Source organism: Hylobates moloch, unplaced genomic scaffold, assembly GCF_009828535.3.
Source record: "Hylobates moloch isolate HMO894 unplaced genomic scaffold, HMol_V3 SCAFFOLD_22, whole genome shotgun sequence".
In the NCBI taxonomy this organism is placed as follows: domain Eukaryota; kingdom Metazoa; phylum Chordata; class Mammalia; order Primates; family Hylobatidae; genus Hylobates; species Hylobates moloch.
The window spans coordinates 23528866-23543639 of record NW_026652297.1 but is presented as its reverse complement, the minus strand read 5'-3'; the positions used below and the strand labels follow the sequence as shown (position 1 = coordinate 23543639).

Sequence of the window (14774 nt, the reverse complement as noted above, 5' to 3'; positions counted from 1 at the left end):
TCATATATGGTCTTAGTTTATGGGCAGATAAATGGGATTTTCAGAAGGTAGCTTGCTTTCTGTGTGGCAACCAGACATTACACTAAAATGGGTTGTAACATGTGTAACTCAAAAGAAACTCTTCAGCCTGTCATCTGTTGAGACCATAGTTAGATCCTGCTGCTGTCATCCAGGCAGGCCTGTTGGAGGTTGCTCTTTTCAATTCCAAACTGAGGTTTGGTGAACTTTAGCCCGGGCATAGAGTTAAAATGAGTAAATTGGGTGTTTTATGCGCATTAAATTTTGGTTTGTAATGTAAAGCTTTTTACACCACGACTTAGTGTTTAATAGATGCTTATAGGTGGGTTTTCAAAGGACAGTTTTTCATGACCTGTATGATACTTTAGATTGTCAATACATTAAATTATAATGTATCACTTTCATTTGCTGTACAGTTTCTAGTGTTGTTAAGCCTCACGATTACTTAATATGTTTTATAGCATTAACTTTGATGTTGTTGTCTACACCCCCTCCCTTTTTTTCCTCTTAAATTGCCCCAAGGGCTAAAGATTTTTCTTTTCAAATCATAGGTTTTAAAATTCATCTTCTGCTCTAGAATGAGGCAACCAATTTCAGAAAAAGCAGCTCTGTGTTATCCACATGAAACATTATAAAGAGTGTTTTGAATAAGTTAATAATCATCTCTTTCTAATTTTGGCTTTAGACTGCAGTTTAATATAATGGAAAAGAGTAATCTTGATAAAAAGTGGTTTAAAAAGGCACATTTATTGTTAATGAACCTCATAACCAAAAACAGATGGGACCTCTATCAACGGTAAACCTTTAGTTCTCAGTGTGCCACTCTGGAGTACAAAGATAAATAGCCATTAATTTTTCTCAAACTTTATAGTTCTTCAATTGGCATTCTTAAGGTTGCTTTTAAACTTCCAGATTAACATTGCTCCCCCCTTTTCTTGATTATATGGTAAGAAGTAGGCTATGGTTAAACAAAAGAAAAAAATATTTACAGAAAAGCCATGCTAATACAAACTGGCTTTCAACAAATCCAGATTTAAATAGCTTCAGTGTAAGAATTTACAACAAAAACAAGCTATGTCAAATTACTAGACAGCTAGGAAAAATGATACTTATTCTCTCTGGTTTTCCTAAATATGATCCCCTTAGTTTCATAAGCTCAATACTTCAAATACCATCCAAGTTCATAAAATAATTCTACTTACCTGTTCTTATCAATTCTAATTAAAACTATACTTTAAAAATGGCTTTGATATTGTCTAATCACTTTACTATAAATGATGGGAAAATTGATGTCTAATATATAACTGAAAATAATTATCTGTTTTTTTTTTTGAAGTTAATTACAATGTTAACGCCATTGCATACTGAGGTTATTTCTGAATACTGGATGTTTTGTTTTACCAGTATCATCAAGGTTTTTTGTTTGTGTTTTTTTTTTTTTAATCGAGCTTGGCACTTCAAACTAATGTGCATATCATGAAGTGTATTCAATTTTTTAAAAATATTTATTGTTAACAGCTCTCTATTACTAATGGACACCTAAATACTAACTCTAAAACACATGAGTTTTAATGCATCAGTACGTTGGATATTTGAAAACCCTTCATTTCTTCCTGTTTCTTTGGGGTAAACTGATCCAATCACATCTTTGACCCAAAACTTGACTAGATCTGTCACATAACTCTTGGAACTTTGATAGTAGAAAACTTTTTCTATGCATTAATTTACAAAAGCCAATGGGGAGTTTAAAAAGCAGTTAGATGTTTGTTACCTTCTTTTGAGATTTTTTTTTCTCATAAGAATTAATATACATACACATATAAAATATATACATATGAAACATACATTAGATTTCTAATATTTTGAACTGTGATCATCTTTCCATCCTTTATTAAAGTGTTTCTACTGTATTTTGTAATGAGTGTCTAATTGTTAAAAATTGGGACTACATCAATACAATTTGCTGTTTTCTTTTTAGCTATACTTGTAATAATTCTTGTTCTAAAAGTAAGCCCATTTTTCCCCACTTAGTTTTTTTGTAGTCCAATTAACTTTTTATTCATGTGTATTGGTACAGTTTCCACAGATCATTTTGTTAATTTGAATAAGAATGTAAGGCTATCATCTAGAAATATAGTAACATCTGTATCATATCTAGATAGGCCATTTTACAAATACATTTGTGGAGAGATATCTAGAGCTAAAACATTTCCATAGGACATATATATACACGTAGGTCCCCACCCAATTATAACATGTCTTCTTTTTAAATTCTGGCAGGTGATCTTTAGACAGTGACTGAGTATGGATCATTTGAACGAGGCAACTCAGGGGAAAGAACATTCAGAAATGTCTAACAATGTGAGTGATCCGAAGGGTCCACCAGCCAAGATTGCCCGCCTGGAGCAGAACGGGAGCCCGCTAGGAAGAGGAAGGCTTGGGAGTACAGGTGCAAAAATGCAGGGAGTGCCTTTAAAACACTCGGGCCATCTGATGAAAACCAACCTTAGGAAAGGTAAATACATTCAAGCCAAATCTTGGAAAGCTGAAAGCCCTGTTGTCTACACAAGGCCACACTGTGTGGGGGTGGAGTGGCAGAACATGTTTTGTATACTGCCTTTATTCTCCTTATGATCTTATATTAGTTACATTCTGGTTCCTTAGTATCAATCATGTTGGAAAGTATAGGCTCCATGCTTGGGTGGAGCGTTTTACTATAGACTGGAATCATTGAACATTTTGGGTAATAAGGACTGAATTAAATATAATGGTTTTAGTTTCGGCAAGGGTCCATTCAAAAGGTGTTATAGTAGAGGATTGTAGGCGGCTGTTTCTTTAAACTAACCTGATTAAGAATAAAACACATAGGTGATTTGAGAGTTACCCTAGCTTCTTCCTAAGATTCTTAGTTGTAAGGCAGTTTCAGAGATCTTGGAAATCTTATGTAGAAGTTTGGTAAGGTTATTTTTTGTGGCTTATTTTCTTAAGAGCAAATTCATTAGCAGTAAAAAATCTGATGATTCTAGTTTTTAATTTTTGTTTTAATTGGGTATTTTTGATGAAGAAAGAACAGATTTAGGCAAGTTTATAAGGAGAAGATGTGTAACTGTGTGACTCTTTTCTACCAATATTAAATTGATGCAGTTTAACAACTTTGTGTTTAACAGTGTTGTTCCTGTAAAGCAGTGCCTACCCTGGGTGTAATGCATGTGCCTCATAAGGAGCTTCATTTTGTGTCTGAATAACATGTATAGGAATCAGATTTTCCTTAACATTTGCTAAGTAATGGATAAAAATGCTATATTTTAGCAACCAAGAATATTAAGTAGATAAAGTTAGAAGGCAGAGGAATTTCATTGTGTTTGATGCATAACATTTATCATACAATCATTTATTTTTTCCTTGGTTTGGCGAAAACAAAGAATATATTGATCCTGAAATGAACAGACACAGCAGTCCGTATTGTTAGATCTTTATCTATTAAAAATGGGAAAACAGCACTTCAGCAAATTCTTTGGCCTCTACTCATGATTACCCTATTTATTGATTGTTTGCCAAGAATGTATGCATCTTATGAAAGCCAGGGTAAGAGCATTAAAAATATAATTTATTACGGCTTTTCAAACAGAGTGCATTAATATTGTACTGTGAAGCACTGGGGCTCTATAAAAAAGACTTTCTGACGCCTGCAAACATGTAAGTTCCATAAATTCCTAAATAGGAGATTTCAGCTGTCTCTGGTATTATGTGATATTTGCACAGCAAACTTTAATGCCAGGACAGTTTTAGACAAGGATTCTACAGACTTCACTGCTCCTTATGGCAGACGTGCTGTTTACACAGGCTCATAAACCTTCAGCAAAAGCTTCTAAGACTGCCTTCAGGTTTAAATCATGTGGTATTTTTAGCATTTAGCAGTGACCAGTGCTCTCCCCTTTAAATGCTGGAAGGTTATGAAGTTGCTGTAGTTGGAACTCTCGCCAAACACTAGCACGAATAATCAGACAGTTCAGAAAAGGCTTGTGTTCAGCATTACTCCCAGGAACGGGAGGGTAACCGCAACAGTTTGCTAGAAGGTCTGTAATTAGATAGTACTATTGTCACTTTATAGCCATCTTTATTATTTTAGGGTACCTCTAAACATGATCAACAAAATCCACAATAAATCCAATATATTTCAATAGTTTGAAAACCCTGCAGTTATTTCATAGATCTAAGAAAAAGCATATTGTAGAACACATCTGATTCATCCTACAAAAGGAAAAATAAATGTGTATGTTTTTGTTGTACTTACCCAACTCTTTGAAGATATCAGGACAGGAGGAGGAAGAACTAAAAGTACAGTAAATTCACTTCCTGCTCAAATGCTTTTTTGTTTTGTTTTGTTTTGGATGTATTCTAAAAATGCAGTTTAATTGTAGGAGGGTCTCAGATACTCCAAATAACAAAATTGCTAAGTCTTTTTGTGGGTTTTTATTAACATTTTCATCTTATTTTTCATGTGCATGGTTTCTGTCTGTCAGGTGCTAGATGAAAATTATGGCTGAGATGAGAAAACACTACTAAGAAAAAGGGATTGAATGTTTTTATTTGTTTAGGCGATTTTGCCAAAATACCTTAAAGCCAAGGAAGGAATCACCAGTTTGCATATTGCTATTTTTGCTGTGGTCTCCCCAAGTTGTCTTCTGATCCCTGACGGGTTCTCTCTCTGGTATAAAACAGCTGAATGAATGACAAAAATATTGGCAAGCTCTGCGGCTTGTTTTTCATGCCTAGCCTATTGGTACCTCCGAATGAGTTTTTGAGTTTTTCTAAGTAAACCTAAAGAGTTTTATTTGTCAGACCTGGAATCTCTTGTGAACAGTTCACTAAAGCTTCGGTGAAGACTCACATGTAGAAAGATGTGGCTGTTTTATTGCCAGCTTTTGTTCAGCAGAAACAAGCAAATAGAGAATCTTTGAAGGGCCTCTCTGGTGTCAGTAGGAAATCCTGATTTTTAGCTACGGTTGATGTGCACTAAGACATCTTCAGAAGTTGGTAGGATTCTGTGAGTCCAGAGGACAGAGCTTATAGAGGCATTAGTACTGTAGGACTAATTGTGGATCCTGGGTGCCCTGTTAAAGTAACCCTTGTCATCATTTATGCTAAAGATGATACCCTTCTGGCAGTTTGCCACAGTACAATTCAGATGCATCTGCTTTTAACCCTTTTCCGTTATCATTGGAAGTCTGACAGTGCGCTGCATAAACACCTTGAGTACCACAGCATTCCGTAATATCAATTTCTAGAAGAAGCCTCTTTGTAATAGTAGTGTGGCCTGTGCTTATTTATCATCTGGCTACTGAGTTACTATTTTGGATTAAAATATATAAAGAGAGAGCACACCAAATCTATGCAGACTCCTTTATCCTAGTATGTCAGTTTCCTTTTCTGTCTCTCATTTTTACCTTATTTACTATAACAAAGATTGTTGATTTTAAAGACTTATGGGTACCGTGCTCTCTTTTTAGTTAGGTAGGTTAAATGAGTATTCATAAAAGCAAATGTTATTTTTCTACGTTATGCACACATTGAAATTGTGTATTATGAGCACCAGTTTGGTTAACTACTTTCTGTGGAACCAGTTAGAGTTAATATCTAAAAAAGGAAGAAAATGAAAATTTTGTGGTCGAAGATAATTTGTTTGGACACAAACCCAGGAAAAGTTTATTATTAACAAAATCATGTAGGCAGTAGAAAGGTGGGTTCTTCTGAAGATAAATAGTGAGTTATGTTTGCATACTGTATACTACTCATAGCAAATTAGAGAAGACACATTTATTTCTCTTTCGTCACCATTATTATTTGATCAGAAAGGTAATTCTGCATTCATTGCTTTTGGAAAATGCACTGTTAATTTAGAGCACAACTTACCTTAGGACCAAGTTCATATTCTACTTAAATATTTCTGTTACAACTTTAAATAATATGAGAATGTATATATTTGTGTGCATTTGCCTGTAGTTCTGTACCTAGTCTGCCTTGGAAGCACAGTGAATCTCTTGTGATTATTTATTTTCATAGCTAATTTTTCCTCCCCCCACCCCCAAGCTATATTTCTGAAGATTGTTGGTTTTCCATCTCTTCTTCTTCTTCATCTTTTTGATAGGAACCATGCTGCCAGTTTTCTGTGTGGTGGAACATTATGAAAACGCCATTGAATATGATTGCAAGGAGGAGCATGCAGAATTTGTGCTGGTGAGAAAGGATATGCTTTTCAACCAGCTGATTGAAATGGCATTGCTGTCTCTAGGTTATTCACATAGCTCTGCTGCCCAGGCCAAAGGTAAATAATGTGTACGTGGGGTTGGAAAAATTGCTTGGCATTCTTTGTTTACCTTGCAGAGAAAGCACTGAATATTTTTATTCAAAGAACCGTAGCCTGTGTATTACATTGGTTCCTTATAGGCTGTGGCTTTAAAAAATTGGCTTAATTCAGTTTGGTTTAGTTAACACACATTTTGCTCATGTGGAATGTTGAGGTAGATTTTTTTTTTAAATTACTTCAGCTGAATCATTAGTATGCTTATTGACCTTAATAATCTGCTCCACTGAGGACCCACAAGGAAGTGAGGAGCGTATTTGAGCAGATGGACTGTTGAGAGTCAATTTGCATTTATGACTGAATATCTAGTTCTGTTTCTTTTATTCTGTTTCTGATGGTTTTATGGGCTGTAAAGTATTTTTCAATGCTGATTCCCACTGCAATAGAGAATCTTATCTAAATCGTAAAGCCATTTAGAACTGGTTCGGCTATGTCTTATTAGAACTTCCTGCAAGTTAGGAAAATGTGGCCTTATGCATAGGTTTTATTGATGGGGTTTTATTTCCAAAATAATAAACAACCCTACAGTCATTTACATAATTTTACAATTTGGAAAGCTAAGCTGTGAATATTTTCATTGACCTGCCTTTTAGAGTGAAGGGAATCATTCAAACAGAAATAATGGTATTTTGCTTGTGGTAGGGGTAGTAGAAAAGAAAAGAACACCCTTCTACTAGATATATTATCTGAGGGTAAAATATTTAGTGAAATATTCTCTTTATCTGAAATAGGGCTAATCCAGGTTGGAAAGTGGAATCCAGTTCCACTGTCTTACGTGACAGATGCCCCTGATGCTACAGTAGCAGATATGCTTCAAGATGTGTATCATGTGGTCACATTGAAAATTCAGTTACACAGGTGAGTCAAGACAGCAAATCTAGGGTGAAACATTCTTCTTACCTGGTCTTTTGAAATGAAGCATTTCTTTCTGGTCGACCTTCAATTTTTTTTTAGTCTGTGTTTCAGAAAGGTTAATACAGATCAATTTTGTTACCCTATCCTTCTGCCTTTTTTCCTAACTTCAATGTATAATTTAAAAGCAACCCCCACCACACACACACAAAATGTGTAGGTTTGTGCAGGTTATCAAAAGACAAGACATTTTACGTTTAGTCAATTAAATAATGCATTACAAGAAGGCATTTTACATAAAGTTTACTTAAGAAAAAAATATTTTTGCATATCATGAACAGTGCCATCTGTGTACATTTTGTGAAAGACTGTCTTATTCACTATTACCACAATCTTATTTATTTTTTTTTTATGATTTTAATTCGTATGAACAGAGTAATGAAAGGAAATCGGTTAATACATTAAAGCTTTTCACGATGGCTCAGGAGAAAGCAGTACACCTTAAATTGTCTTCCCAAGCGCATCAGAGCAGGAAGGTAGAAGTAACATGAAAAAATAGCCACCACAGGCAGCTGATGTATAATTCATGCATCGATACAGCAGATGTGTTGTATAAAGTAATTAACTAATCGGAACAATCAGGAGACCGAGAGCAATCTCCAGATGCATCTGTTTGATGCGCAAAATGAAATCTGTCTGTCTTAAAGGAATGTTCTGCAGCGGGATGCAATCTTGTAATAATCCCCTTTCTAATCTGTGTCTCAAATAGTTGCCCCAAACTAGAAGACTTGCCTCCCGAACAATGGTCGCACACCACAGTGAGGAATGCTCTCAAGGACTTACTGAAAGATATGAATCAGAGTTCGTTGGCCAAGGAGTGCCCCCTTTCACAGGTACTTAGCATAGCATGTAATAAATAATAAGACATCATGGGCAACCCTGATTTGAGGTTTGATGGAGCTCCCTGGTTTAAAGCAACTGGTATCGGAAGCAAGAATCTGCCAAAAATGCAAAGTGACTTGACCACTGGTGACCTTTTAAAATATGCCTGATTCCTTGTGAACAGAGCCTATAGGCTTTTTCTCCCTTGGGGAAAAGAGCCAAAGGACTGTTTACAGGAAAAACAGTTCAGTGGAAGACTCCGCTGGCTAATTTTTAGATTTGTCTTCTGAGTGCTATTAGCATGATGGCTACATTCTCCTGAATGCCCTTATTTAAGAAAGAGTCGAGGTGGTACTACTCCCACAAAGCTTCGGTGAGAGGGAATGGCAGTGTCCGTGTTAATGTGTAAAACTTCACCGTGCTGTCTAAATAAAATAACAGTACAATTCTTGGATACTTTACTCACTACCAAAAAATTAAAAGTATTTTAGTACAAATAATTATGAAAATAATTACTCTTAACTAAAGGTTGAATAGTTTTTAATTCATTAGGATTTTGTGACCAGTTTTGTGGCTTTGGTTTACTTCTTTTCTGTTTTTTTAAGTGGAATTTTCTTTTTTCCCTCTGAGATGCCTGTCATACCATCAGGGATTTTTGAAATGAAATAGAGATTTTTTAATTATTTTCCTTGATTTCTTTTTTTAGAATAAATTTGGTGGAGGGCAGCTAAAACTCGAGATAGAGACTGCCTACCTGCTTATAGACAGAAAATCAAACATCATTTTTGATGAAACTCAGCTGATTTAAAAAAAAAAACGAAAAAGGATGCCGTGAATCTACTCTTAAAGGGCAGCTTTTGTGGTCACCATGTAAATGTGTTATAGTCATCCCCTCAGTACCCAAACCCATTTTAAGGCCATTCCATGATACAGTATAATTAAAATGTTGGTCCACCTAGATTTTTACCAAATTTTTAATGTTCTTTTAATTTGAGTTTTAATTCTGAATATTAGTCTTAGCCATTTGAACTTGAACTGTAGGATGCTGCTGTAAACATTTCTGCAGTTGAGAGATCTCAAAGTGTATTTCTGCTATATTCTGAGTAGCAGATATTCTCAAAATGTGTTTCTAATGTGAGGCTCATGAAGATTATTGGGTACCTTTGAAGGGAATCTTGTGGGGTTTGTGCTTCTGTTTCATAGAAACTCCATGCATTTCAGATTTGCTAAGTTACATTCCAACATTTTTACTTTGATATTTGCTATAAATTTTAGCAATGAAGTAAATGAATTAAGTTTATAATTAATAGCTTTCTATATTCTTTTAAAATAAGCTATAGCCACAGGTTACATATTCTCTATTGTTAAGTGTCCATTTCTTGCAATTCAAAGAAAACTCTTATTTGTCATTTCAGTTATACCTACAGCTAATCTCCTATCTTCCCTCTCTCACCCTTGGAATAGAGAGGATATGAATTGATAACCATCAAATAAAATAATTTAAATTAATTAATCACAAATGAATAGGATGATAGAATAAAAGGGTAACTCTTACTTCAAGGACTTTGTTTCGCAGACAACTCCAGATAACATGTTACATGGTTGCTAACATTTGAAAATTTGAAATGATCTAGAAATAAACTTTTTAAAAACTCAGTTAAAATATAATGTAAACACCCAGTACTGGAATCGCATGTGTCTTTATGTTACTAAATGTCCCATTGATCTTGGAAGCATATTCAGACAAAGACTTAAGGCATTTACTATGAGGTGAAAAAGAGGATGTTGGTACAAATATTCATTGATACAGTCAGTGAGAACTAACTGTTAAATGACATCAATATTCAGCCAATAAACTCCACCTCACTATAACTTATAAATAGAATTGTGAATTTACTTAATGTTATCATGGAAAATGAATTGCATACAATTATAACATTAAGTAGAATGACAAAATGTAATTCAGGACTTGGTTTTGGAGTCATACATTGGTGAATTTCTATAGAGAGAGGTTTTCAGATATATGGCCTCCTGTGGCTGGATGCTTCACTGTAATCATTAAGTGATGGAACTAGGCGACAATTTCAACATCAATTATAATTGCAGTATTCTTTTCCTTAAAAAAACCTCTAAAAATTATGCATAGTTTAGCAGTGAAAGCAAATATTTGAAATTAATTTAATATTTAACAATATGAAAAAATGTAAATTGTTCTCTAAATGAGGGAGTTATTTTATATTTTGCTGAATCATCTTCTCTTTTTCTGTGAATCTGATACTCCAGTCAGAATGTTTTCAACATAAACTGTTTTCTGTTTGCCTCATTATGTTTTTCTGTCTAGAGTTATTAAGATGAGAGATGCAAGTTCCCTAAAGCCTATGTCCAAAATATGTGCCAAGTTTGACAAAACTACTCTTTTTCCTATGGTTAAGATTTGGTGATGAAGATGTCATGGTGAAAAAAGCCTAGCAAATAAATATGGCCTCAGTCTTTTGCAAAATGGGACCTAACACCAAGAAATGCCAAATGTTAAGCCCTTTCTTCCCCTGTGGAGTGTTGATTCATTCATGGGAGAGAACCTTTCGCATGCAATTCACCATACGCATTTCACTGTAGAGTAAGGGTTTTATTTTGTTGAATATGATAAAGTACTCCAGTAGCGAGTATGGCTACAGGGGCCCTAAATACTATAGTTAGTAGAAAGTTCACCCTGTGGGCAGGTAAATTCCTTTTATAGAGCAGGGGCCAGGAGGAGTGGAACTGGGGAGCCACCAAGATTTTGCCTGGGGTGTTGAATAAGCCCTGTCGCCAGTGCTGTTAGGGCGATTGTTTAAGACTTGCTAAGAAAATGTCCATTTGGACTTGGATTCTTAGAACCAGAAGGGATTATCCTTCCTAGGCTCCTCCTTTTGACAATTGAAGGAGCCAGTGTCCCTGGAGATAAAAGTCACAGTGCAATGACTAACAAGAAAGTCCTGACTTGCTAAGCCTGTGTCCTTGCCTGACGATAAATTTTAAAGTGCTGTTTTAGCTACTCGGGAGGCTGAGGCAGGAGAATTGCTTGAACCCAGGAGGCGGAGGTTGCAGTGAGCCGAGATCTCACCACTGCACTCTAGTTTGGTGACAGAGCAAGACTCCGTCTCAAAAAAAAAAAAAAAGGAATATTTACATTTGGGTACAATAATGTTTTCTTTGATAATATTGATAAGGTTTTCTGCAGCTGCAGAAATTCCGTAAGTGGGCTTGGTTTGATTTACAACTCATACCTTTATTTCTGTTAACACTTTCCTATCATAAATCTGCCCAAATAGATTGACACTAATTTATTAAATTCTTTGTACCACGTGTTTTTTTATTTTGTAAAATGTTCTAAGACACAAGAAACGCTTAGCTCATTATAGGTCTGAGGTTAGATGTTTTGTTGTTACTTTTGTTTTTTTCGGTGGATGTGGTTAGATAAGTTGGATGTTGCATTCTGAACTGCAGCTAAGGAGAGAATAAACACTGATTTGGGGACAAGAAAGCCTGTAGTTATAAAACTTTTGAGGATATGCATTTGGGAGGAAAATTGGGAATTTAATAAGTAAACATTTTAATTTATAATTAAACATTACATTTTGATGCTTATTTTCCCTGGAGTTTTAGAAATTGCATTTAAAAACTGGATAAATATATATACATTCTGATACAGGATAGATTCATTTTGTTAAGTAAAAGGTCAGCTATTACTTCTACCAGCGTAGTGTCTTCCTTCTAAAAATGTTTAGGTCAAATATTTCATGGAGGTTTTAATCTGATTTGCGCATTTTTACCTTCCCTCTTTCACCACACATGTGGGCATACATACGCACACACGCACACATCACAACTTTCACATTTTTAAGGCATTGGATTATTTTCTATCTTAATTCTCACCTGGAAAAGATATCTGTAAGCCAAGTCATATAAAGTGGGTGAGAAGTGTTATTTTTATTTTCAAGTAGCAAAATGTATATAAAATAAATTTAAATTTGAACATTCCATTTAGAAGTAATATTGGGAAAGATGATTTTCCAATTTTCCTTTTATTCACAGCATCCTAGGATCTCAAATATGTTGGACAATTTATTTATTAATGGAAAAATAGATTTTAAAAAGAAACTACCTCGTGCTCCTGAAGCTTAGCTTCAGTACTGCTCTCCTGAAACGTGACAGTCATTTCCGTAGGAATTAAATACACTTACGTGTTTAGTTGATTTTCAGTCTGTATTATAAATGATACTGGAGCAACAATTACAAATCTATCATGTTATACAAATGTGTTTTTAATAAACTACTTTATTTCACAGTTTTTGGACTGAAATGACATGTTTCTTAAAATTTTAAATCAGTTTTAGTCATCACATTCTTAAGAGAATAGCCAGCATCAGTGTTGATATACTGCATTTCACATGAGAGTCTAATCTATGAAATTTGTTCACATTCATATATTCAAAAGTGTGTATTGACAGTCTGCCGTATGCCAGGCATTCCATTTCCTATATAGTGTTAAGGATATAACGTAAGGATATAACATCTTATTAGTTGAAATAATAGTATTACACTTTCATTTAGTGCTTTTGATGTATCGAGAGTGCCTTTGGTCCCCCTAAGTAGGATGTAGTCTTATATCCCTATTTTTAAATGAGGAACCTGAGGCACAGAATGTTGACATGAGTGTCCATGGCTACATCGCTGGTGAAGCAGAGGGGTGAGACTTCATACCCAGAGCCCGTGAGCTTCACCAAGTAGCCTTTTCATCACATACCACAGATAAAGGAAGTTTAAAAAAGACAAAATGAAAGCCTCTCAGATGAATTGGATAGGTTTTGTAATATGCTTTGATTTCTCTAAAGTAGTCATAACTACTTGTAGTTTTCCAAGTGTATTTATTCTCATTGCTGAAAATTTTCTTTAACGTGTTTTGGTTTTGTGTCTTTGATTTTTTATTTGTATGTTGTCTTGTTTTTAAAAGTACATTGCTGTCATATCCAGCCCCTAATCATGGGTGATCTAGACAGGAACTGACTTTTGGGATAACTTGGTATTTGGGACGTTCCAGAAGATTTGCCGGTTTAGTTCTGTGCAGTTACTTCTCTTTGCTATTCTTTCATATCCTCAAGACCAGTAGGCATAATTATGCTAATAGCCCTTTGTTTTGAACCCCAAGGTAACATTAGGCATTTTCATTAGAAATAGTGGGCAGATGAATTTCTTGGGTCTGTTTAAAAATGCAGATTCCAGTCATCAGACTGGTCTGATCCAATGAATGAGTCTTTTACGAGCAGCTCCATTTTAAAATAAAAAGATTCCTGTTTGAGATGAGCTGGAATGATTTTGTACTTGCCCCTTCCCAGTATAAAATTATCTTATGTTTAAACATCATATATTTTGAAGAAAAGCTCTACAGAGAATCTTCTTTCCTTTTTAAAATTACAAAACTTTCCCTAGTTTTTACCCTACTGACCGTGGGAATCTTAGATTATAAATATCTGCTTTGCCAGGCACTGAAGTACTTGATACTAATTGGATATTATGACCACTCTTCAGCAATTGTATTACTGTAATGGTGGGATCCATAAAGGAAATGGTAAACCTGTCTTATATGGGTAGTTGTGTGAATCGCAAAACTTACAACAAATAATTTTTTTGCCTCGTCGTTTGAACCAGTCATGACATCATTCTAGTTCCTTTTTCAACTTAGTGAGATGTCTGCTCTGTGTTAATATTATAATATGTATAATCTACAACAGAATTGTCCTCCAAATTGCAAGTTTTCCTTTTTGAATCTAATATATCAGGCTCATTTTTAGATGACTTAGATACCTAAGGATTTTATTGTAGCTTGATAGCTCTCTGTAACCTTTCAGATATATTAATAAAAAAGCCAAACTTAATAAAGCATCTAACTTAAAATGGATTGATCTCAAATATTTTATAGCCACTATCTTTTCACAATAGTAAAACATAAAAGAGTTTAAGCTATGCCAATTTAGAGAGTACTTAACAATGTGTAATTACTTTATTTTCACTTAATAGATTTTTACCTGTGCCTTGTTTTAGATCTGAACAGGTTTCCTTTGACCTCAAAATCACTAATGCAAGGAAAATTACCATATCATGAGAGTATTTTTCCTCTTTTTTTTTTTTTTTTGCCTGATGCTTAGAATAATAAATACTCCCAAGGCTTAGGAGTAGACATGGCCTGAGAGAAAGCCTATTAAGTGCTATTTTCTAATGGTTTTAAAAAACAACTTAACCAAATCATGCTAACCAAACTGATTTTCTTGCTAAAACAGAACTAGTTTTAGAGTATATTTTAGACATCTTTTTTTCTCAATTACTAGCTAAACTTGAAGTTGGGCTCTATCTGGATTTGCTTTATAGATCTGCTTCATTTCATGCCAGATTTGGGCAAACCATGAACAACCCCCACTCCAAAAAAAAAATCCAGATAATCAAAACAAACAGATACACGAACTCAATTTCCCCCTCTTTCATTGGAAACTGCTTGATAATAACGTGCTCTGAGTATAAAAAACATAAGAGAGCCTTTAACATAACAGAGGAGAGCCTCAGCCCTGGTTCTGCAGCTCATTGCCAATTGAAGTAAGGAACGCTCTGGCTGTTGGGACTTTTA

General features: G+C 34.7%; 1 protein-coding gene across 5 annotated transcripts in view; it reads left to right on the top strand.

Annotated features, from left to right (window-relative positions):
- Positions 1 to 14774, top strand: part of SATB1 (SATB homeobox 1) — a 96785-nt gene that overhangs the window by 21512 nt on the left and 60499 nt on the right. For 4 of the 5 annotated variants that reach the window (XM_032143415.2, XM_032143417.2, XM_058433522.1 and 1 more), the window contains exons 2-5: positions 2299 to 2533; positions 6167 to 6343; positions 7114 to 7240; positions 8004 to 8127. In XM_032143415.2, the coding sequence (XP_031999306.1) occupies positions 2323 to 2533; positions 6167 to 6343; positions 7114 to 7240; positions 8004 to 8127 (639 nt within the window). In that variant the 5' untranslated portion in view covers positions 2299 to 2322. Of the gene's footprint in view, positions 1 to 2298; positions 2534 to 6166; positions 6344 to 7113; positions 7241 to 8003; positions 8128 to 14774 lie in introns of those variants that run through there. The other variant, XM_058433523.1, reaches the window with a different exon arrangement.